A 12,489-nucleotide genomic window follows, 5' to 3' on the forward strand; every position below is an offset into this window, starting at 1 on the left:
GAGATACAGGAGGAACTTTGGATAACTGACGGCTTTTTTCTTCCTTGGACTTTTTAACCGCAGGGGAGGTCCTAGACTCTGAAGAGCCTTCAGGTAGGAAGTGGGGACGAACAGGAGAAAGAAAAAGGGAACAAGTCCTTAAGGCTTGTTCTGGACATCAGGAGAAAAGAAAAGGTGAATTCTGTCTAAGTTGCACCGTTCAGTTTTCTCTAATGAAAGGAGGCAGGATTTGGGACAGGAGCTTTGTCTAGCAAGAAATACTAGTGTATACTTGGCTGAATTCCTTAGGAATCTCCATGTGGGATGAAACCAAGGATAAAAACTTCTAACATTACAGGCTACTGAGATTATGACTGAGAAGATAAAGATGACATTTCTTGTGTTTATTGAACTTAATTTTCAGAAATTAAATTTTTACATCCATGAACATTCAGGGTAGATTTGGGACAGAATACGGTAATAGACGCATGCTTGGGAAAATGTTGGCTACTATTGAATTAGAATAATTAGGTATAATTGAATAATTTTTTAAAATGTCAAGGTCCTGTATGCTTTATATCAAAGCTGAACGACCATACAAGTTAATCTATTTTTTAAAAGCATTAATGTATAGCTCTCAAATACTGGTACCACCATTTCTTTAGGAAGAATGTATTTCTAATGATGAAACTACCCAGGAAATTTCTGAAGATCCTAATGATCTTTTCACTTACCTTATATAAATAAGCTAAAGAACCATTTGAATCAGTGACTTAAAGTCCCACTGCAAATTTGCCTTGTAGAATAAATTTAACTTTTGATGTGAATTTAAATTTTTCAGTGAAAATGGTTGTTTAAACTAGTTTTCCAGTTTATTTTTACTTGAGTCTAACATTTTTCAGTGTGTTTTGAACACCATACTACCTCAAGCAGTCCCTATAAGACACATAGAAAATAAGTATTTAAGATTAAAGTAAGCTATAATATGTGTACATCACAAAAGAGCACAATTAATCAGACAGTTAAAATCACTAAAAAAATGCTAGCTTCCCTGACACAAAATAGGAGTCACCTGGTAAAACGGAAGGAGCAGTGAGTGACAACAGTTTGAGATAGCAAGAACCAGGAATGGAAAGATCCACGTCCTTTTCATCACCCTCCTCGTCTTCATCTAGGTCATCAGGAATTTGGATTTCTGGTCTTATCTGAAATGATAGAGAAGGCGATACTAAAATATTATGTAAAATCTTTTCCTTGTCCTTTAAAAAATTAAGTTAGACTCATTGCTCTACAATGTCAAAAGACCATTAAAATTAATTTTAAAAATCTATTCAGGGCTTCCCTGGTGGCGCAGTGGTTGAGAATCTGCCTGCCAATGCAGGGGATGCGGGTTCGAGCCCTGGTCTGGGAAGATCCCACATGCCGCGGAGCAACTAAGCCCGTGAGCCACAATTACTGAGCCTGCGCGTCTGGAGCCTGTGCTCCTCAACGGGAGAGGCCGCGACGGTGAGAGGCCCGCGCACCGCGATGAAGAGTGGCCCCCGCTCGCCACAACTGGAGAAAGCCCTCGCACAGAAACGAAGACCCAACACAGCCAAAAATAAATATAAATAAATTTATAAAAAAAAAAAACTATTCATTTTCAGATTAACTAAATGGTAAACTCTAATCATCTTATTAGATACACTCCCAGATCCATGTAAAGAACTAATGGTAATATAGTAAGAAAATCGCCATAAACCAGCCTAAGCAATGATTACTATAGAAAACTAATAAAATTTTTACACCATCTGACAATAAAATGTAAACACACATTCAATATATTGAACTTCCATAGTTTATAATTAAATATTTGCCTTGTCTGAATACATTTTTTTTAAATTTGTGATTTCAGCCATATTTCTATGACAAAGCTTAAAGTCTTCTAGTAGAATATACATAGTAGAGATCAGGAAGACACAGAATGCTTTAGTTGACTTTTTTTTTAGACTCGGCAGTTTGTTGCTATAGAATATAAAAACACTAAAATCTGCAGTTGGTAGCTATACTTTATAGTGTCTAATTTGCCATTTGAAGATTTTGTGGTTACTCTGTGATTAGTTAGGTTTATTTGAACCAAAAATTAAAAATGTAAAATGATTACCAGTATTGTAGTTTCCACAAGCTATAACTGTCAAGCAATTAATTAAATTTTTAATACTTTCAATGACACACCATGATAATGCCCACATGGAGATAATTAAGCATTAGGGGAGGAAATCAAAATACATAAATGTGGTTGCTATAACCATAAAGTGCCAGAATCCAGTCATTACCATTAGCCTGGCTCCCGGAGTTATTTTTAGAAATAATTAACAATTCCTGCAGACTGCCTTTTTCATAGGTCCCCAAAGCACTGTTCCGTTTAGGAACTGCACTGAGTCAGGATTCTTGCAGGGGAATAAAAGCAAACAGAGATAAAATGTTTCTCAAGTATAATAACCTCAACTCCGACGAAGCCTTTCAATCATAACTAGCGTTCTTTTCACTAGTGAAGGAGTGAAAGCAACCTGACCACCAACCACTTTCCAAGACAAGATTTAATTCTGATTCAGTCTTGAGGATCTAATTCTCAGAGGACCGAGCCAGCCATAATTACAGAGATAAATAACAATGATGCATGCTCCGCAGAGGGCACGCCTGCATTTGTTGATATCAGCGCACACCAGAGAAACCCTGGCACCTTTGCAAACCTTTTGGTTCTGACAAGCAGGGTTTTCTGAGTGTCTCTGGTCTGTGTATATACTTGGAATTTGCCACGTTTGGTATCATCAAGAGGTATCTTAGAGATTTTAACTAGCCCTAGTTGCCTAAAAAGTTTCAAAAAAAGGAGTTGGTTCTGGGTCTGTTTACCTTGCTTCCTGACTTTTTACACATCATAGTACAAATTGAAAATAATATTTGAACAGCATATGGGGGGAAACAGACAACAATGTTTACAGCTGGAGACTACATGAATAACACCAGATACCACACCAGAGCATCAGAGCACTGGGAAGCTCTGCTGCATGTCATATTCACAAGTGATAGGAGACTCGGGGAGGTGGAAGCCAGCGGTAAACACTGAAGCTAATATGAAAACTCATAGGGATGGTGAGGATGTGGAGAACTCAGAACGCTCACACACAGTTGGGAAGGTAAAACGGTGCAGCCCCTTTGGAAAACGGTTTGGTAGTTTCTCAAAAACTGAAATGCAGAGTTACTGTATGGCCCAGCAATTCCACTCCCAGGTATATGACCAAGAGAAGTGAAAACAAATGATCACACAAAACTTGCACACGAATGTGAATACATTAGTTGTTAATAGCAAAAATGGAAGCAACTCAAATGTCCATGAGCATATAAACAAAATACGGCACACCTACACGATAGAATATTATTCAATCATAAAATGGTATGAAGTGCAGATATGTGTTCCACATGAATGAACTTTGGAAACATTATGCTAAGTGAAGGAAGCCAGTCACGAAAGAACACATGCTATATAATTTCATTATAGGAAAGGTTCAGGACAGGTAAATTTACAAAGACAGAAAGTAGATTAAAGGTTGCTTAGCGCTGGGGGGAAAGAAAGGGGTAATGGGGATTGATTGCTAATAAGACGATCTAAAATTAGATTGTGGCAGCTCTGTGATTAGTTGCACAGTTCTCTGAATACACTAAAACCACTTGAATTGCATGCTCTAAATGGGTGAATTGTATGGAATGCGGATTATATCTCAGTAAAGTTATTTAAACACAGAGGAAGGAGAAAGGGAGGAAGGGAGGCGATAGGAAAGAGAGGAAAGGGGAGGGGAGAGTGTGGGTTGGACGAGGGGCAGCAGAAGAGGCAGCGGCACAAGCGGAAGCATAGGAAATAGAGGCGGAAGCTGCCACCACCTTCAGAGGGACCTCAGCTGGTGGATGAACTAGGCCAAATGACCAATGCTCCCAATTCCAGAATTATGTAGTATAAAAGGAATCTGATCTTTTTTGCACACATTTTAGCCTATCCAGTTTAACTGCTCAATGAGTCACAGCACCCAGGCCATCACTATTTCCGAGCGCCACTAAAGAAGACCTACTAGGTTGGGGATTTAAAAAAAAAGATCCGTTCATCCATCTTAAGTTGTCTAATTTTGCATTCACATAACTGCACCCCTATATTAATTTATCTGCTGTGTGATAAACAACATATGTCTGCATCTTACATACACATATATGTTAACAAAGACACTAGAGATGTACTGTAATTTTTTTTAATTTAATTTTATTTATTTATTTTTGGCTGCGTTGGGTCTTCGTTGCTGCTCACGGGCTTTCTCTAGTTGCGGTGAGCAGGGGCTACTCTTCGTTGTAGTGCGTGGACTTCTCATTGCCATGGCTTCTCTTGCTGCGGAGCATGGGCTCTAGGCACATGGGCTCAGTAGTTGTGGCTCACAGGCTCTAGAGCGCAGGCTCAGTAGTTGTGGTGCACGGGCTTAGTTGCTCCACGGCATGTGGGATCTTCCAGGATCAGGGCTAGAACCCATGTCCCTGCGTTGGCAGGCGGATTCTTAACCACTGCGCCGCCAGGGAAGCCCCAATGTACTGTAATTTAAGTATAGATGATATACTCTGCCTACTTATAATGGAATGATTACACCTTCAATTTTGTTTCTTCAAAGGTGAGCTGATTCTCCTGAACCAAGTAGCACTTACTGTTAGACTTTGGTTTCATGGCATTTCCCTACTCCTCTGCTCATCTCTTAAAGAAGTATTTGTTCCAGCTTCCCTATGCTAGTCCCAGTCTTTTCCCTTGGTTTGTATGCAACAAGCGAATAAGATCAACATGAGTACAACTAAGGAAAATCAAGGGAAGTCATATGAAAAAATACTTGTTAAAATTATAAAATGTTGCTAACTATATTACATTAGCTACTCAAACATCCAGGAAAAAACTGTCTATTTAGAACACACACACACACACACACACACACACACACACACACACACACACATGCATGCACATACACACACCAACTATACCCTTCCAATTATAGCTAAGCTTTGTTGAAGAAACTTAAAGGGAGAGCCAAATATAAAATGATAAATTACTTTTAAAATCTGCTTTAAGTTGAATATTGGAAAGCTTATCCTACAAAATGCCTTACTTACTACATTTTCTGAGCCAGATAACCTTTCAACCACGCTTCTGTGTGTGCAACCTAAGAAAATCTAGGAGTTTGTGCATAAGCAGAGGATTTATTTGGAACTCGTTAAGTATCTGCATAAATTCATTTAAAAAGAGAAACAGCTTCTGATGAAAGCAATGACATTCGCTTAAATCAAAGCGAAACAGGTTACACCACATTAATACCAACCCAAGGTGCATAATAAGTTCTTTTATATTACTCGCTTCTCAAATTAACTCCAGAAATCAACAACACTATCTATCTTAAGAGCTCTATAATAAAAAGTTTAATTTTTAAGCAGCCAAGTATTTTTTAAAGAACCCAAGTCAGAGAGAAGAGTCAACCTAAATGTTTATCCATTACTGACTGTTTTACCAGAAAAACAATTCTTTATAGTTTTTTTGGTTTGTTTTTCTGTTTTGTTTCATTTTGGGGGTGTCAGGGGCACTAAAGAAGGCAAAGGAGAAGGATAAATAGCTAAAAAGACAAAGAAATACAAACTAAAGGGGAAAAATCATTCGTGTCTATTTTTTAACACTGAAATCAACAGGTCCTCAAAGAAGCCCCCCAAAAATTTTTTGACCAACTTTAGACTTGCATGTTTCAAGTGATTAACAGTAATATTTTTACAAACCAACAAACACATGGATTCATTCACCGGCCTTATTTCCATAGTGTAGTGGTTATCACGTTCACCTCACACATGGTTTCATTCAACATTCCCAGCTCATAAGACAGCCTAGCACTTAGTATATGTCCAATAAATAATCACTAAACCAATGCAAGTGTTAAGTGTCTATCATCAACAATCCCACAAAACTTCCTAATAACAAACCAGTGACAAGAAAGATGAGTTAATGAATCTGCTATTCAAATCCCTGACTCACATGATACCTCGTTCAGCTCTACTCTCCATTGACATTTTCCATCTTACCTTAGATGGTACTGTTTCGTTTAACCCTAAATCTTCCTTCTGATGTCTGTCACTCCTTTAATGCCTTCTGTTTTACCAGCCTGTTAGCTTTCTTTCAACAAGTTTCACAGTTTAAGTTGATGCAGCAATGAACAAGAAATCTTTAATAACTTTAAAGGTGTACTTACAAAAGTAGTTGAATTATAATCCGCAAAAGTAACCATGTGGATAATATCTTTTTAAAAAATTTTTCTTTTTAAAAAACTGTATCTTTTAAAAAAAAATTTCTATTTGAAATTCACCGTATGTTCTGTTAAAAGATTATTTCACAAGTTTCCACAAATAGAAAAAGAGAACATGTACACCTTTCACTGGAAAGGTATACAAGTAGCCTTCAGTTTTGTGAGTAAACCAAACTGCCCTTGGTGCAGAGTGAGTAAACTCTGACAACAAGGAGGAATCTTAGATTTTAACTAGAGAAGTCCCTACCTGGCAGAGACCTTTGAAACAGTTGAAAGTATGCTTTTGTAGAAAGTGAGCCACAGTTTCACATCACTGCCACTATCTATAAAACAGAGGTGGGATCTGAATGGGTTGCACCCTTAGCCTTCAGGGACTTGTTTGGAATATGAACATACTGACCATTTTCTGGACTTTCAGTTCTTAGATATTCAAACAGCCAAACTGAAAATCAGTAATTAATAAAAAGAAGAAGAACAATGCATGGTGTGGTCTTGGAAGTAATGATTCTCCATGCGGAGGAAGGTCCTCTATATCAGAAACTGGGGGTTGAAGTGGGGTAGACTCTTTTAAACCATATGTCCTCTCATCTTAATCTCAGTTAAGAATATCCACGGTAGTGAACCTCTGTTACATATGAGAGGGAATCACATCCTAGAAGGGGGTTAGGGCAGAAAAAAGGCTGAAGAGCATGGCTAAAATAAGTCTTAGAGATTTCCTTTACAGCTCTTCACGCTCTGCTGGTGAAAACCCAAGCATATATAGTACATCACTACCCTTTATGTTGGAAAGTATAAAGAGCTATTTATGGTTACTCAGGGATCAGAGGATATAGAAGAGTTAGATTAAGAAAGTATCTAATATTTGACTGCGTACAGCACTTAGCTGAGTAATAACTCTAACAAACACAACCAGAAACTAAACATAACCCTCAAGTAGGATAAAATAGAAACATAACAATATTTAAAGAGGTAGAGACTAAACAGTCAAGAGTATATGGGAGTTATTTAATAAAAGTTATCATTCCAGCTGGAATGTTTCAGTAATAATAGCTAAAAATAAAGGTAATCATTATGTTGTGATTTAAATTACCAATTGCTTATTTAAAATAATATAGGGACTTCCCTGGTGGTTCAGTGGTTAGGACTCTGCACTCCCAGTGCAGGGGGTCAGGGTTCGATCCCTGGTCAGGGAACTAGATCCCGCATGCGTGCCACAACTAAGAACCCATGTGCCACTACAAAGATCCCACACGCGGCAATGAAGATCCCACATGCTGCAACTAAGACCCAGTGCAGCCAAAAAAATATATATATATGTATATAAATAAAATAAGAAAAAGCATCTCTCCAGATAGTGTAGCTAATCTATTGGTAGGAGTTTACATACCAAATTTACATGTAATTTTTTCCTTTTTCTTTACCTTTCTCTTTTTTTCAGAAGCTATGGGTACTGCTAGTCACCATGGTGTAGTCTGAAATTCCATCTTTTTAAATTTTACGAGTCACAGGACATCTTTTGTTAAGGCTTCCTGTTTGTGATAACTGCACAACAAGCTGGCCGATCTGTCTTCGAGTTCTCAGTGACACGGGAAATCCTGCCTCACTTAGGATTCGGTTTTACAAGAGCCTATCTTCAGTCCCTCCAATTCGATTCAATAAACAGAAGTTTGCCTGGTTCCTACTGGCATCTAATCTCTGTATAAGCTCAACCCAGAAGAAAAAGTCAACCCATTTTAATGCCTGAGGATCCCAAGAAATTCACAACAAAACTTGCCACTTCACCTCAAGGACAGATTCTGGGTAATGTTACGCATAACTTCTTCTAACACAATGTCTTCCTTACACTCTAACGGCATTAAATAACCATTTGTATGCCTTTGAATTAGCAGTAACACTAAATGTGAAATCATACACTTAGGGACTTCCCTGGTGGCACAGTGATTAAGTATCTGCCTGCCAATGCAGGGGACACGGGTTCGAGCCCTGGTCCAGGAAGATCCCACATGCTGTGGAGCAACTAAGCCCATGCGCCACAACTACTGAGCCTGCACTCTAGAGCCCGCGAGCCACAACTACTGAGTCCTCGTGCCTAGAGCCTGTGCTCCGCCACAGGAGAAGCCGCCACAATGAGAAGCCCCGTGCACTGTAATGAAGAGCAGCCCACGCTCGCTACAACTAGAGAAAGCCTGCACACAGCAATAAAGACTCAATGCAGCCATTAAATAAATAAATAAATAAATAAATTTTTTTAAAAAAGAAAGCAATCATACACTTAACTCCTTAATATAACGAGATAATTTAAAGCTGGTTATACTAGGTAGGTAGTAGAAAAGGTTGTATGTTTTCAGTTTAGTCTAAAAACTAAGATAATATCACACAGTGTATTAACCCTTAAAAGAGAGTGATACTTTCTTCATCCAGTTCTCTGGGACTAACCTATATATCGTTTCAAAGTAAAGAATAAATAGCAGATTTTTTTCAGACGGCACTTCAATTCTGTATCACAAATAAAGATCTCTGGCTGCCCAGGTGGTAGAAAACCTTACTCTGTGCAGGCCGTGCTTGGATGTGAAGTTCAAGACGGTGCACTAACTGGGTAAGGTGGTTCCTATAGTGACAGAGACGTTGCCCTGGGCACAGGGCAATGCAGTCATACACCGAGTCACCTTATAGAGATTTCATTTTCACCTTCCATCTGCTTCAGTTCATTATCTATGAAGTCTAAGACCTCTACAATCTACTACAGATGAAACAAATTATAGATATAAATTCTTATCTTTTATGGACAACATATCTAGAGTTACAGGTAAGAATTCCCCAAGCGGGGGATATAAGTAAAGTTATAAAACGTAGCAGTAAAGAGATACCGGTAAGAAAGCAGAAAAACCTACCTTTTCAGGCAGATGAAGAATGGTGTGCTCCCTGGCACCAAAGTGTGACAGAGATTTATATGCAGCATTTGCTACAACTGGGTCCTAGATAGAGTAAAAGTAAGATAAACAAAAGAAACAACATATATTAAACATCAACTCTGGAGGCAGAAAGAAAATCTTCCCTGACCAACCTCAAAGTTCTATAGTCAGTGCTTTGGAAATGGTATTCAAGCCTTGCTTAGTACGTCCCAATTAAAAATAGAGAGAAAACAGCACTGGACAGAGGCATCAGAAAAACCACATTTCTATCCTAGTTGGGACATTAAACATAAAATAACTCCTAATTGCTCAGGTCCCCATGAGGTGGTACGGTTTAGCGGAAGGAGTACGAGGGTATAGAGTTTGATAGGCCTGGAACTGGACTCTGAGTGTCCGGCTACTGCCCGGGAGAGCTGGCCTTCTGGAATCTAAGCTTTCTCACTCATGAGCCAGGTGGAACATCACCAACACCCTCTGCTCTATATCCCTTGATTGGAAATGACATTTGAAAACTGGAGAGTATACATGCTACTATATATAAAATAGATAACTAATAAGGACCTACTGTACAGCACAGGGAACTCTACTCAGTACTCTGTAAGGGCCTATATGGGAAAAGAATCTAAAAAAGAGTGGCTATATGTATATGCATAACTGAGTCACTTTGCTGTACACCTGAAACTAACACAACATCGTAAATCAGCTATACTCCGATAAAAATTTTTAAAAAACCAAAAACAAACAAACAAACAAAAAGTGGAGCGGACTTTTTGTTTGATGTGCTTATCGGTGGGGGAGGGGCAAAGCAGGAAAGAGGAAGGACCTTTAAAAGGAGAGGCAATGGCAACAGTCCCTCTTCATATCTGTCAGTGCCACAAAGTAACAAGTGCATTTTATGGTGACAATGTATTAACTGGCATAAATTAAGAATACTTTTTAAAACCTAAATTTATTAATAGTCACAATTCTTTTAAAATCAAGAAGGCATCATTTCAAGGGAGTTATATTTTTCTCCTAAGAGTCTTATTTCACAGTTCTTTCCCCAGCTTGGCTCTGTTTCACTGACGCCCTTGTGACAGTACCTTGTTTTGAGTGTGGTTCCAGAGGAAGCTGAGGACTTGAACTTTAAAATTCTGAAAAATCAACAAACAACAGAATAAAATTTTAAGACAAAGATAAAATTGAGAGTAAACAATCTGAAGTAGCAAATGTGGAAATTAAATCTCTTTAAAAATTATACCACTAGTAACTGAGTTAATCTGTACTTATCCATCAATTCATAAAATGAAAATACTCAGAAACAGCCTCACCCTCTAAACATATGGATATGCTAAACGAGGTGAGATTTTAAGATTATTAAATTTAGAAACCTAACCATTTCTTACTGACCTCTCAAGTCTTAGTACAAATGTCACTCTCCTTTTTCATGCCTCTATTCCTAACCCCCTACCCAGAAGAGAGCTCTCCCTTCTCTAAGCAGCCATATGGCACATGGCACAATTTAGCATCTAATGAGATTATCTGTGTATGTGGTCAACTCCCTACTAGCTTGTACACTCCTTAAAGCAGTGGCTGTCTTTCTCATTTCAAAGGCCAGTATATAAAGAATATAAAGCCCAGTTCCTCAAATGACAAATATTTAATAAATAATTGAGCATAAAAAGCCATTTGTCTTCCAACACTCAATGTCTTCTTAATTTCAGCCACATCTAGCTTCTTGCCCTGCTAAATCATATGAGGTTCTTCTATACCTCCTTGTGTTTGCATATTCTCTTAAAAACATCAATGAAAAGCAACATTTTATTAATTCTTCACGATCCTAGTCTAATAGCACCAACTAAATAAGGTTTCCTTAGATTTCTCCTAAGAATGCTTGTCACTTCCACCACCACACTCTCGTAGCCCTTTGAGTAACTGTACTCATCAAATGTTATTATAATTATTATTGCTTATGTCTATATCCTTTACCAACTTTTGAGCTTTCAGAAGGCAGGGACTGACAACATGGTATAATGGAAAAATATAGCCTTGGAGCCAGAAAGTCCTGGGTTTAGAAAACAGCTTTCACTTAGAAACTACAGTGTTGGTTCAGTTACTTGTCTTGCATGTAGCAGATACTCAATAAATATTTGTTTAATGAATGGATAGACCTCTCAAAACCTCAGATTCTTTTGTTATAAAATGAAAAATAATAACTTCCTATCAGATATTAGAACTAATTGATATAAAGTAACTGGAAGAGCGCTGGGGAATGTAATAACTACTTAAAATAGTGTCTATTATTGTTTATTAGTATCTCTAAGGCCTAGCACAGTTCTTATAAATATATTCTGAGTCAATGAATGAATTATCAAGCACTTTGCAAAGCAATTCAGAAAATATGCAAATTGAAACATGGACTCTATTTTCAACAAGCTTATATTTTAATGGAGAAAATATATGTATACATATACCTGTAGTATAAAATAGAAATAAATGTTCTTAAGACAGTATAGATAAAGAACTTCGGGAGCAATAGACTCCTGTTGAAGAAAAATTCTCAAAGGATGGGATAACTTAAACCAATTCTTTATTTCCTAAAATAGACTTTAAAAGTAGCAGTGAAAAAGAAAGTAATTCTAGACAGAGAGAACAACATGAACAAAGGAAAAGCAATAGAAAAATTTGGAAGCGGAGAAGGAATCTACAATGGTTTGGTTTTCCTGGAGTGCAGGAGGCAGAAAAACAGAATGAGGCCAATTCTAAAAGACCTTATTGGCTCCATATAAAGAAACTGGACTTAACTTTTGGTAAATACAAGGCATTTGAGGTGACTAGGGATAGCAATGACCTAAGAAATGTTTTGGGAAAACTATATTCAATTCGGGCTTACATACAAATAAACTCTAAGCAGTTAATAGAAAACAAATTATTTAAACACACACAGGAAGAGAAAGGAGGAGGGAGGGAGAAAGGAAGGGAAGGAGGGAGAAAGTGGGGGAGGTGGGGAGAAAGGGAGAGACAGAGAGAGAGAGAGAGAGAGAGAGAGCGACAGATTGGAGAGGGGTCTTCTCTACGTTTCTTTACTTCTGCTGCCAAGTGGGCTCTGGTCACTGAAGAAATCTCCCAACTAGGAGGAAACTGATGGATAAAATGGTCCCAAAGCCATCTATCTGAACAACAGAGGAATCCTAATGTTATTATAAGCATGAAGATAAACCAAAATAAAATGTCACTGAAAAGGAATGTAAAATTTGAAGGAAAAAAATAGT

The 12,489-nt window shown here is 37.9% G+C and overlaps 1 protein-coding gene across 2 annotated transcripts in view; it reads right to left on the minus strand.

The window, feature by feature from the left end:
* Positions 1–12,489, minus strand: part of FOCAD (focadhesin) — a 318,822-nt gene that overhangs the window by 107,813 nt on the left and 198,520 nt on the right. For both annotated transcript variants that reach the window (XM_036855059.1, XM_036855060.1), the window contains exons 17-19: positions 10,321–10,371; positions 9,218–9,301; positions 1,052–1,184 (exon numbers count right to left, since the gene is read on the minus strand). In XM_036855059.1, coding sequence (XP_036710954.1) covers positions 1,052–1,184; positions 9,218–9,301; positions 10,321–10,371 — 268 coding nt within the window. The remainder of the gene's footprint in view (positions 1–1,051; positions 1,185–9,217; positions 9,302–10,320; positions 10,372–12,489) is intronic.

Source organism: Balaenoptera musculus, chromosome 6 (genome assembly GCF_009873245.2).
Source record: "Balaenoptera musculus isolate JJ_BM4_2016_0621 chromosome 6, mBalMus1.pri.v3, whole genome shotgun sequence".
Classification (NCBI taxonomy): Eukaryota; Metazoa; Chordata; class Mammalia; order Artiodactyla; family Balaenopteridae; genus Balaenoptera; species Balaenoptera musculus.